This window comes from Dermacentor albipictus, chromosome 2 (genome assembly GCF_038994185.2).
Source record: "Dermacentor albipictus isolate Rhodes 1998 colony chromosome 2, USDA_Dalb.pri_finalv2, whole genome shotgun sequence".
NCBI lineage: Eukaryota > Metazoa > Arthropoda > Arachnida > Ixodida > Ixodidae > Dermacentor > Dermacentor albipictus.
This window is the reverse complement of record NC_091822.1, coordinates 136,662,963-136,675,899: the sequence shown is the minus strand read 5'-3', so window position 1 is coordinate 136,675,899 and position 12,937 is coordinate 136,662,963. Positions and strand designations below refer to the sequence as shown.

At 47.3% G+C, this 12,937-nt stretch overlaps 1 protein-coding gene across 1 annotated transcript in view; it reads right to left on the bottom strand.

Annotated features, from left to right (window-relative positions):
• LOC135918366 (protein FAM151A-like) overlaps positions 1 to 12,937 on the bottom strand; it is a 29,586-nt gene continuing 16,649 nt past the window's right edge. Inside the window, exons 2-4 of the mRNA XM_065452055.1 lie at positions 8,982 to 9,146; positions 4,507 to 5,048; positions 1 to 3,781 (exon numbers count right to left, since the gene is read on the bottom strand). Coding sequence (XP_065308127.1) covers positions 3,502 to 3,781; positions 4,507 to 5,048; positions 8,982 to 9,146 — 987 coding nt within the window. The 3' untranslated portion in view covers positions 1 to 3,501. The remainder of the gene's footprint in view (positions 3,782 to 4,506; positions 5,049 to 8,981; positions 9,147 to 12,937) is intronic.

Genomic DNA, 12,937 nt, shown 5'->3' with positions numbered 1-12,937 from the left:
TTACAACGAAAAACACACTTTTATTTCGTTAAATGCGAACACGTACAACTATGTACAAAAGACAGAGTAAGAAAAGCAGAGTTATTGTTGTGAGCATTTGCCCGAGGTCGAATACAAATCATCGTGTTTTTAAATGGCTTTTCAATGATACAACCGAATACCGCAGTGCATAGTGATTGACTATGGCACCCGATCTTAAACGCAACCGCACAACACACGTACGAAGAAGGCATCCGAAGAAATTTTTCACTGTTCACTAAGACTGCTTGCTCATATCGTGCTTTATGGACTCAAGCTGCTAACAATTGGAATTCAAGATTGTGTTTCTGCATGAAACACGTGTGCCTGTGGCATACCTGACAATGATGAGGTCATTGATTGCTGAGAATCTCATAGAACGACGACAAAGGACGAAAACGTATTGGACTCATTCGGCAAGCGCTAACCAGAAAATATCTTTTTGTTCATTCGTTGAACTTAAAGTCGTGATCAAAACAGCGAACGTATCCCCAAAATATGTCATCTGCTCAATATACACGACAAAAGAATGAAGCAGATTTTACGGAACCTATGTCAAGCAGTCCAGGATTTAAAAAAAAATTACCATTCTAGTAACAATTATCTTTCTCTAAAGTCTCGATAACAAAAGCATGCAGCAGAAATATGCAAGCAGTCCAGGATTTAAAAAATTTACAATGCTAGTAACAATTATCTTTCTCTAAAGTCTCGACAACAAAAGCATGCAGCAGAAATATGCATAATTTAAGACTTCTTGTTGAGCCTATAGTTTATCGACCCCGCGCGATACGACTACCGCAAACATCAACGAAAGGTAACAACAGCAGTGTGTGTTCTGGGTAAGCTAATTATCACAATGTGTGCATAGTTAAATCATGCACAGGCACTAGTGCTAACCTGCGTGCGCCACTTGCATTACGTTTAGTTTCTTGTTGCCACAACAAGCTGTTTATAGGGCTGGCAACGAGAAAAATACAAACAGATAAACTTGGCCGCAATGTGTTCTTCTCTTCCATCAAGCAGCGAAAAAAAAATTCAAAATTATCTGCGCGGCTAAGTTTTGCTTGCGTCTTTTGCTAGATTGCTAAAAGTCACGTAGAATCGTCTGCTGATTCCTTTAAGCTAGCCCAAGCAAACCTAAAAGTGACTTTACTGAAGGCACAGTTAAAATAAGTCACAAGGTGCATTGTCTGTCTTGGTCAAAGCATCCAGCGGCGATTTAAAGAGGAATGGGTTTTGCCCTGAGAAACCACTGAATAGTCTATACGCTCGAGACGCGTTGTTCCTGCAATCAACAAATAACTCCTTGTGTAACTGCTCGATCGAAGGAAGGACGAATGGTCTCATATTTAGTGCGACTGCAGGCTTTGGCCGAGAGTGATACAATAGTAATACTTGAGCGTGACTTATGGTAGCCGAATGAAATGTAATGAATGCAGAGTGCGTATGCGTAACATGATGTTAAGTCGTGATGCTGTTTTGTATAAAGTCAAGCTTGTCGCATGAATAAAAAAGACGAAAGAAAAAACGTTACGAACACCAGCGCAGTATAACGAAGGGTATACTACACAAACAGTGACCGCCGACTGCCTAGACTTAACAATATTCTTTTTATTTCTTTATAAGTGACATCTCTATGCGGGGAACATAACTGTATTTGCATACGCTAATTGATTGTCTGAAACGGCTTTAAATTGCGGCCATGTGTCGACGTCATGTTTTGGTTCATACAAATGTGGGATACAAATGTGGATACAAATGTGTCTCTTTCTGCCTAAATAAAAGGCTGGAGTGCTTTCAAAACTACTCTGTTTAACGCAATCAAGGGAGCAAAGCGACTTCTACAGCGCAGAAAAAGACAACAGAGCTTGCGAGTGTCACATGTGCTATGTACAGCTCCAAAATAACACCACTGGACAGTGAAGCAAACAGCGCAAGACAAGTTTGCGCGCCGCAAGCCAGGCGCAAAAGAGAAAAGACCGAACAACGATTTTCGGGTCCTGGGGAGAACGCTTTTGACTTGCTCACCATGGACTCACACATCGAACTCTGGCGTATTGTATGACCTCGTTGGACGCAGTGGGTAATGCTTTCTTCTTTTTTTAATATTGCTGAATTCCGTTCCTACAATATAGAAATCGCAAGAAAAATTTACTGTTTTACTTGTCACCGCTTACAAGAATCACACGTAACAATTATTGCGACTTTCTGAGTGCTATAGAATGAAATCTACTAAACAGGTAAGCAAAGAACATCCTGTTATGAAAGCCTCGCTCTAAGTTGACTAAAATGGCCGAAGGTGTGGAGCGTATGGACACATTATTAGAGGCGTAAATCGAATAAAACATCTTATGTGACGTATACCTATGAATCAATCTAGACGTCTCGTGCCTCTCTGTTTTCCGCTAGATTTTAGCATTACTTTAGTACACAACAGACTTCCTAGACCGGCTGTGTAAGTGTAATGGCTTCTTACGAGAAATCATCTATGAGCAAAAGAGGTGAAACAAGCCAATTGTGACGTCATAAGTGTTAGATGAGTCGCGTGATTTCAGGTTGGCTATCCTTCATGTGAAGCTTGTTATGAAAGATTGTACAACCAGTTGTTGCTTGAGGAAATATCATGTTGTTGTTTTAGATGGAATACACTATTCGCTTGAAATTGCGGAATATTTGTGGTCAGGACAGATGCAATATAAACATACCGTGTAGACGTATATGTGAGTGAACTGAGATATGAGAAATGTGCCGGAACGGAAGTGATGATAACGGTAACAGGATGGTATTCTTGAAATCGCTAGAATTATTTTAGTTCTCACTGACTTTCCCTTGGGTTCTGCATGGTAAAGACAATTATTAGTAAATCAGGGACACCATATTGACTCCACAACGAATCCTTGAAAGTCGAATTCCTTAGATTTTTGTATTTCCATACTAGTCACTCTATTTATCTTAAAGCTGTTGAGAGCCCTGTTGCACTTTTACACCTACCGGCTGTACTTTACTTTTCTGGATGGGTTCGCTGACCCTTTGCCATCGGAACAATATCAAGACTCCAAATACGCCGGTGGGGTTCGGTGGCAGGAATGTTGCCCAGTGACTTCGGAAGTCGCAGGACAGGTACGGAAACCAGCTGACGCTCATCCTTTAGGCTTCGGACTGCCAATACAGGTAGGGCGTAGCGCAGTGGAGGACAAGTGCCTCGTTTCTGTCCCAGGAAGTCTAGGAAGGTGTTTCGCCCACTTCGCACCTTCCCCCTGTCATTGCGCCCCTAAGTCCCCAAGTTAACGAGCACGAATTCCGACCCTTCCGACGCTCCTAGCGTTCAAAGCCCCTCCACCAACGCGCTGTAGACGGCGAGTTTAACATCTGTGTAGCGGCTTTAGTAGCGTTGTCCTACGCTGTTTGCTTCGCTGTGTGCACGGCCCCCGCCACCAATCTGGCTGGTATTGCACCGCGTTGGTCAGTTCAAGAAAGCACCGCTCAAAGCTCAGGCACTTTCACGGCCAGGATTCCGAAGAACAGAAGGAGCAACGTGGGGACCAGTGTCGATGCGGCAGCCGCAGGGTCCTCCGATGGGTCTTGGAGCTTGACAGCGTACACGACTGCCCCTGGAGACGGTTGCAGCTTCAGCGCCGCCGGCTCGCCGTACGTCCACTGTTTGACCATGGCTGGAGCAGTCGGCTTCTTCGACGAAGAAGACGACGAGCCATGGTTCTTGCATGTCGTCGGCCAGGCGCGGCTTGTCACCTCCTGGCCGCTCCTGTTGAAGAGGAGGCAATGCGAGAGCGTTACACGTGTCTGCATCTTTTGATCTGTCGCGACTCGGCAGCGCTATACAAGCATGTGTCGCCAAGCATTACATGAGTTCATGAACAATGCTTGCACGAGGGACTAAGACGTTCATGCCTTACCAGATAAGCGATAAAGGCCAGGCAAAAATATATTTGGTCGAGTGGACTAGTTTCCAGTACAAATTATATGTTACACGAATGCGACACTGTATTACTATTTGCGAAATGCCGTGATACCGGAGGGGTAGCCGTGAGCAGCAGTGCTTCTGGCGCCATCATGTAACGATTATGTGAGTTGTGTTGGCGCCACCACGTGAGTTGAGCCTTAGCGCATAAAACTACTATTGCAATGAGGCGCCACAGGTTACTTCGTGACGGCGTAGAAGCGTTGGCAGTAACACAATCTTTAATGTATAAAGCCACCCCCCCCCTCCTTCGGCGAGGACAGCACAAGAGAACTTCTCACATTTTGTGGTTGAAGAAAGCACCGCAAGATACTTTTACCAGCGCTGTTGCTTCCATTCCCTGTAATGTGTTCCGGGATTCCATAGGCTGGACAATATGTATATACAGACTCGCTAAAGCTCTTCGTATATTGAAGCATATACTTCTTGGGACATGTGTCTGAACTTCGTCGCTGTTCCGAATCGCTAAGTCCGAGACACAACGGCTGACAAACTCATGATCATCTCACCTGTTCAGGACCAGCTGGAAACAGGAGCCCTCGAGGTCGATCTTCTCGTCGCCTATCCTCACAGCCAAGGAGCGAGGTTTCGTCAGATCCAACTTGGCCTCGAAATTAGCCCACGAATCAGGGAACACCATCGAGACGCCGTTATCGCCAAGCACGACAGCATTGCGTCCGAGTAGGGACGCCTTTCGGCAGCTTCCCGTATTGCTTTCCTCCACGTTCCAGCCAATGTCGAGGCTCTCTTGTTTGGCGCCTTCAGGGCCCTCTTGGGGAGCGGCCTCTTCCAGAAGGTTCTCGAGCTGGTGCTCTTGAGGCAGGTCGTAGACGATGCGCGCCGATGGCCGGGCCTTGCGGAGAGTGTGCAGAACGCCGGCGTTCGGTGCCTCTCCGTCCGCAGACCAGACGACGAGCGTGGCGTTGGGCATCACATCGAGCAGCCACGAGAGCTGCGCCAAGGACGCTTCCACCATGGACGACCGGACCTTGAAGGCGACGCGCGTGAGGTAGGGGTGGCCGCAGCTCACCAGCCGTGCCATGGATTCCACCTGCGTTTGACGGGGTCAAATTGTTCATAAACTGTTGGCTCTTAATGTAAACGAAAACAAGAAGGGAAATCAAGGAACATTATTTTAAGTAATGTCCAGAAAAGCCAATGGAAAAGGAGGCCCAGCAAGCAACGGGGAAGTTGGGCGTTCTTAAAGAAGAAAACAAAGACCACAGTGGTGTAACTCGGCTTCCGATCCGACTTTAGCCAGTCGCAAGCATCCACTCGCATATGTATATGCACACAGACCGCAGTATCAAAATAACAGAACAGGTAGCTTACGAGTCCTAGTGCGTTAATTTCGTGCTTTCTTTTTATCCAGCCAATCGACTCTGATGGATACTATGAAATCCAAATCCAAGAGAGACAGAAGAGATTCTACTAGAGGAAAAGCAGGGATGTCGGTAACAGGCCCAGGTCTAGCCGGCCATTGTGCTCCGAGGAAAAGAAAAGATGAGAAAAAATTCCGGCAGAAACAATCTCAGGATGACTGTCGACGTTAATGCGATTGGCAATGAAGCAATTTAGCGGCACACCGCGATTTCCCACTAGCAAATCGTTTCGTGTGTGAGGCGTGTGCGGCAGCTTGGCTCCTCTGTGGCGTTTTCCTTCGCTGAAGAGCGTCACATATACAACCAGTGACACATCCTGTGACCCAAGATACCGTCAAAGATCGAGGTGATTCATTGGAGAGCGGGACGTGCCCAGCAGTCCAAGTCGGGGCGATAGGAAAATGGTTAGATCCAGAGCTAGATAGATACCGGAAAATGCGTGGAGTGTTGTAAGAATGCTAATCGCATTGAAAGAGGGATATGAGGAGTGAGGGTACGGATAGACAGTAGGATGTGACTATGTACACGTACTTGTCCGAGGGGCCCGTTCACCGCCTTCGATCTGAGCCTGTGTTAACGAAAAATTCTAAGAGAGTCTTGGTGGCCGGCTCGCTTCGTTAACATTACCTTCGGCCAAGGGCCTAGTAATATTTTTTCATATATGCCTGCCGTTCGCACTCATATGGGGGGCAACAATTAAGTATGCATTCAATAACATTAAACAGACCGATCAATTTCGCTAGTATGTGTACGTTCATTCTTCTTGCATTTATGTACAACCCACACTAACGTGGACATGAGGAACACTGTTTCCTTTCGTCAGCTAGCGCTTTCCTTCCTAGCCAGTGTTCCTCTTGACCCCGTCATTGTGTGCTGTAAAAAAATAACCCTAGATTGAATGAAAACGTGTGTGTGCTCCACTGTCTGAGGCACATTCCACATATCACGGTCTGGCGCCACTTCGTGCCTTGGATGCGATGCATATGAGTGTAACGTAAAGGCAACACCTATAGTCCCAGCCTGCGCAGGAGGCTCTCATGGATACTTTATATAGATGCTACATAAAATCCAAAATTTCCCATGGGAATTAAGCCTATAAAGTTTTGGTGACACATATTGGAATCTGCATGAAGTAAAAAACTTTCCTTCCAATGCAACGTGTAATGTGATACAATGTTTTTGTTTATGCGCTACGCCGGCGACAACTTTAGTATCATGCAATGTTTATGCTGCGCACTTTCTCAGGTGATGCCGAAACGCCAACATCAAATCAGGCGAACATGAGACATCCATGCAGCGATGCCACGAACACGAAAACTATGTACGAGGTCGAGTGGGGCATGAATGGCGAGGTGTACGTACACGGAAGTACGAATCTGCATGCCCTAAAGATTTCTGTACCTTTATGTGTCACAGTGGCTCACACACATTTGCAAGATTGGTCGAGAATTGCCGTTACCCAGGGGCACATAACCTGGGGCCCTATAACGTAAAACTATTCCAGTATGTTTTTATTCCATTCTCCTGACGTCAAATTTGCGTTACCACCGACGCAAGCATCGGGCGGTCACCCGCAGGGTTGTCCGAACAGACCAATCAAACGCTCTCCTCGTTCATAAGAGGTCACTTTTGTTTGCTTGAAAAACGAAGAACATTGCCTATATACAGTAAGCGGCTTGTCTTATCTAATTGGCTGAGAAGAGGCAAGGAGCAGGCTCAAGTGGAGAGGCATTCGATGGGGCCGAGCCACTGCACTGAAAATCGATAACAGGATCAAGAGGGTGGTGCCGGCGTCTGTGGTTGGTCCGCTTTCCCTTACTTAGATTGCGGTGGCTGGTCGAAAATCACGGCGGCATGCAACGGAAGCTTAAGAATGACGCTGAAACGGATTCTCTGCAGAGTTGGCACAACGAGGTCGTAAACGTGCCGAAAGTCCTCGAAAACGTTACTTGGCCGCGCAAGAAGATTTATTATACGCAAATAAACCCACGCTCTCCGGCAGGTGCGAGTAGTGTTAAGAACGGCCCGATGACGTGCAAATTTTGCCTGCCAGTTGCGACAGCGGGCGTCAACTTTTCCTGGAGCGCCGCCGCAAACCTCTAGCCACGGCGTCACTAAGTCGACTTTGTGTGGGCAACAATACGCGCGTCCTCGACTCTCCGTCGCTGGAGCCGAGTTTGACGAAGCAGGCTTTGTGCCTGAACGCGCCAACGCGGACCTGATCTGCTATGAGCGGGGGAGTTGCCGCGGGAACGTCTACGGAGACCCCTTCCCACGCGCCGATCTAGACGCAAGACAATGGGCAGCCGGCGGGCGTGCTGCGGGGGCCACCTCGGGGAATAAAATGCGCCTACGGTGGTGGTCGTCTCGCCTACGGTGCCTGGTCGTCTCGCCTACGGTGCCTGGTCAACTTGTCTACGGTGCCTGGTCGAACGTTTTTCCCTCACCTTGGGATCGAGGGAGGACCGAGTGTTTATAAACCGCTGTTGTGCGGCTGCTCAGGGTACTTTCTTAGGCAGTCATGTTAGACTGATGTACTTTCTCAAGCAGTCATGTTAGACTGATGAACTGCATGTAGATACTGTAAATAAACCCATATTCCTCGTTCTCGATGAGAAGCAGTCCTTCCCTTCATCAACGTCCTCAGCGGGGATAAGTTGGACGAAGGCATGGGCCAGCTACCTTCTAATTCATGCCCGACTCCAATCTTGACAACGGGTTACGAGCGATGGGATTGAGCCCCCAATCCTAACAGTAGCCAGCGCCTGAGCGATCGGCGGCAGCCATATTTTATTCCTTTCGGAACGGGGCAGCCTACGGCTATTCAGAAAAAAATGCAGTTTTGTTCGGCATATTAATGCATCTTTAACACGTACACGTCACTTTGACGCGGTGAGTTCTTGCGGTTTTGTGACGTCGCGTGACAGGCGGTGAAGTGGGTGCAACCCGAAAACTTTTGGCCAATAGCCGGGGACTAATGGCGAAAAGGGGACGAATCATAACTAACCATTTTTCTTTTGTTCGGTCAAATCATGCATAAACATTGTGTATACGTCATATCAGATGGGGAGGTATCACGGTTTTCGGGACGTCGCGTGACAGACAGTTGAATTGGGGGGAACGGGGCGTCCAAGAAAGATTTTGACTAATCGCGGAGGGCTGATTGCAGAATTGGAATAGAAAAGGTTCGAATAGTTTTACGTTATAGCGCCCCCGTAGTCCAATAACGGGGTAGGCCAAATATAAGAAATTAAATGAGTTCAGAGTGTCCTTGAATATTATGAGCGATTTAATTAAGATGAGTGTGCGCTTTAGAGATATCTATGACCGACGTTATTTGTACATGTTTTGTGTCACGACTTATTGCTTGATTAGGCAGAACAGAGTTGAGCTCACTGGCAACACTCTGATGATCAACGTCCAGTGTCATAAGACTAAGTACCATAATCTAATACTTCTGTACAGAGAGCGCGTAAAACTACCCGTTCATACTTGGCGAAGTAGCCAAAGAAATTAATTCTAAATAAAGACAGCAAACATCGCAACTACAAGAAGAACCTGTCTTGAGCAGGCAAATATGCATTTAAGCAAAAACTGCATACCTGGCCCCAGGAATATGCGCCCTTGGATTTGGTGTTCCAACCGAGGGAGATGATGGCGAAAGGATGGAACGGCGAGCTCTGGCGCATAAACGAGTTCGCCTCCACGGGCGGCTTTCCCGCCGAACCGGCGAGAACGTCAGCGTGAATCCACAGGTCGAGCAGGTTCTGCATAACACGGGAAAGAGGAAGCACGATGCCGCTGAAATACTCTCCACACCATTCACACTAAAAGAGCACGAGAGAAACATACATCGCGATAGCAGAGGTGAATGGCAATGTAGTGTAACAGACTTCTTCATTTGGTTACGTTGTACTTCAAAAAAAAAAGAAAAAAGGTATGGAGGAACGAAAGAGAACGAGATGAAAAGAAAGCGTTCAGGTTGATTACGTGTGCCGTGCAATGCCTACATTGCCTACGGTGGGGCGCACAATTCCGCTGCTTTCTGCATACTATATGTTATATAGAATTATATGTTCTATATTACTATATAGAACACCAGACTGACATAATGGCGAATGTAGTAATGGCGAGTTTCATCGATCCCGCCACCCCACCATAAAGGATGCCGGAAGTTGTATAGTTCCCATCGGGCTGGAAGGTTACACTGGAAGGAAGAGCCTTTTTTATGCGAAGCATATTACGAGGGCTCAACCCAGCTCCTCAGGCGCGGCGGTGACCATGAAATCACGTGACACCGTGACGTCACGACAGAGGAGAAGTGGCTTTGGCTCAACTCTTGCAAGACGGGCTGGGTGGGAATCGAACCAGGGTCTCCGGAGTGTGGGACGGAGACGCTACCACTGAGCCACGAGTGCAACGCTTCAAAGCGGTACAAAAGCGCCTCTAGTGAATGCGGTGTTGCCTTAGAAACGCGCTGTTTCTAAGGCGTGCGTCTCTTGCTCAGGCGCACATTTCGTTGCCGCGCCGAACGCTGCTTTGCTCGACGCTCACCGCGTCCAATGCGGGGCGCGTAGTCGCTGCCCTGTAGCCCATTGTCTTACACCCCTTGGCGGGTCGACGGGAACGCTGTCGCGTTCCACTCTTGAAGGCGAAGAAGTAATGCATGAGTTGTTTCTTCGTCTAGCCGAACCAAATATAGCCAAGCAACAGCAGTTCACCAGGCTAAACAGTGGTTCAACAACTAAAATAAAGGCTAGTATGCTTCGCATCCTGGGCTTAACCTTACCTAAGCCACAGCCATTTTTCTATTTATTCTTTCAAATACTTCTTTTTATTTTTGTCCCTACAAACTGACTTAAGCTTTGAAATGAAGACTGAAGAAAGCGAAGACAAGTAGTCTATAGATAAGAGCGTGGCTGATGATATGTGCATCCCGCCATGTTCCCTCTGATAATTCAGCGGGAAGATCCTCCGCCTTCCCCTCAAGATTGCCGTGAACCCAAGCGCAGCGCGAATAGCGGAAAGACGGAGAGGAGTACATGCATCATGGCGCCTGCTGGATGCACGAGCGCTCCGAACGTGACAAAACCAGTTTATTGGCAGCAAGATCGTATACTTTGGTTTGCTTACATGAACCTGTACCGAGCGGGTGCTGTCAAAAGTCGATTTCAGCAGACACTAGAGTGTTTCAGTTAACTCGCTTTAACGGGCCGAGATTGCAGAGACGGCGGGCTGCGAGACAATGCGCACATTGTGCGCGCATCTCACTTGTTCCTTTTGCTGACCGCCGGCCCAACGTGGTCGCGCATGCTCCCATGCTTGCAGAGGTCCCGTGCTCTGAGCGACGCCTTTCATCATAGGGACATTTCAGTTTTGAACCAGGCTGCTTGACGCAGAAAGGCGACGCTGGTTAGTGCTAGCAAAGGGAAAACGAGACATCCACCTAATCCTAGCAATTGCTACAAGGGCAACGAAAGCAGCTACACAAAGAGGTGTACGAAAGTGTGTACGTGATTGGCAGGGAGGGCTCAGTCAACGCTCCCAGGGAAATCACTTTATTGAAGAGACGAGCTGTAGCAGCAAGCGGCGGAGTTACGAGTGATTGAATTTTGCGGTAACTGGAGTAGTACGCGCGCGCGGTCGAGCCTCGCCGTAGCCTAGCAGATGCGCGTGTTCAGACAGGCGCAAAGCGCTCGTTTCATCAGCTTAACTCAACATCAGCCAACATCTGGCCAACATCAGCCAGATGTTGGCCGACGATTTGAACCGGCGTTGTTGTGTGTCGATAGCAGAGTTCCGCGGGTTTTCGATTGCGAATGCCTATAGGCACGGTTATTTATCAGGCGCATTGATACCAGAAAATGACCTATGGACGATTTTTTGTCTGCCCTTCGTTGGCCCTACCGGGAGCGTATTCTGCAAAAGCTTGCGACAACAAAGCGTTTCGTGGAGAACCCAGACCCGAGCATCTTAGGCGCAAGGCGTTTGTACAGGTTACAACACAGCCCTTCTCTCCCGCTCGCACATCGAGCGAGTTTTCAGTGTCGCTGTGGTTGCCTTTCCCAAAAAGAAAAAAAAAAGAAAGAAGGGAGGGAAGATGACCAACTAAAATTTTGAAAAGTATATTGTAAGTGAAGATAACGCGAAGGGCTGCATAGTATGAACAACAGGCTCGCTGGTTCTACTCACTGTACTTGTGAAACGTTAATAAGGGATGGAAGGATCGCAGCGCAAAAGTACTCGATTACATTTGAGTAATTTCTCAATTATTTTCACTGTCCGTTACATTTTTGTTAAGAAGTCTGTAACGTTTACAAGCCTGGTCGTAAAGTATGGTGCGGTGTTCATAACGTCATACACGAACGGGCCATAGATGTAAAACAATATCTGTAAATTTTCTTTCCCGCGAATCATAATACATTATAAACTCTTCGCAAGGCTGTGCGTCATCGCGGAATCATTGAGTAAACTTTCCCGCCACCGTGCACTCACCCCGCTTTCTGGAAATTATACTAAATTACCGGGACAGGCTCTACTCACGTGATCTCTCTTCCACCGCTGGACGCTCATCGTTCCAACTAAAGGGTTTATTAAATATTTTCGATTTTTAATGCAATTTGCATTACTAACGCGTTTGTACAGGGTTTAAACTATCTGAGGAAAGTTTCTGTCGTAATTCGTTATTTTCTCGGCATACGACAGTTGTCAAACTATTTCCACACTTTTACAATGTCCTTTAGCGACTCCCGAGTTGCTTTCCTAACTTTCCCTGCATCCTGTAATTGATAAACGCAATGGCGTAGCTAGGTCGTCTGACACCCGGCGCCCTTAACTATTCTGTCACTCCCTCCCCCCCCCCCCCCCCGGGTGTAGTCGAGGAACGCGACGATATCGACAATTTTCGGGTGACTTCAGACGTACATGACACCCCCCCTCCCCCCTACTGGCCCCGTGCACCCGGGGCCCACGGCCCCCCGGCCCCCCCTGTTGTTACGCCACTGGATAAACGCCCACAATTTTGCTAGATATAGTGTGCACAAGTATGTTATGTTTTCCGTATTCATAGAAATTTTTGTTCTTTCACATGTTTCAGTTATAATGCGCCTATTGTTTTAGTTTTCTCTTGATCTATGCGTCTATTCCAATTAGTTCTAATTCGACGATTTCGTTGAGGCTACTACCCAGCTTCTGTGTACTTCTCGAGTATTGTTCTCCCCTGTTTATTCCTTCTAAGCTTCATTCCCATTCAACGCTTACGTAGCTGTCTTACTGCGGTCATTTATAGCGCTTCTCTGGATGTTGTTTGCAATTATGCGAGACTTGGATAATTTATTGCGACTACCGCGGTAGCTTAAATTACTGTAATTTCTCCTGCAGATGACATGCGCCGTATCCCCATTTCCTGCCAACTCTTATTCCGATGCAACTCGCCGTTCTTTCACACTCGATCTGACACATTTATTTAAATATTTGTTTTTGCGCACTTTTTCCGAACGCGAATGATGATGCTAACTGAATGACTAGCAATTCTAACAACATGACTAGAAAGGGAAAG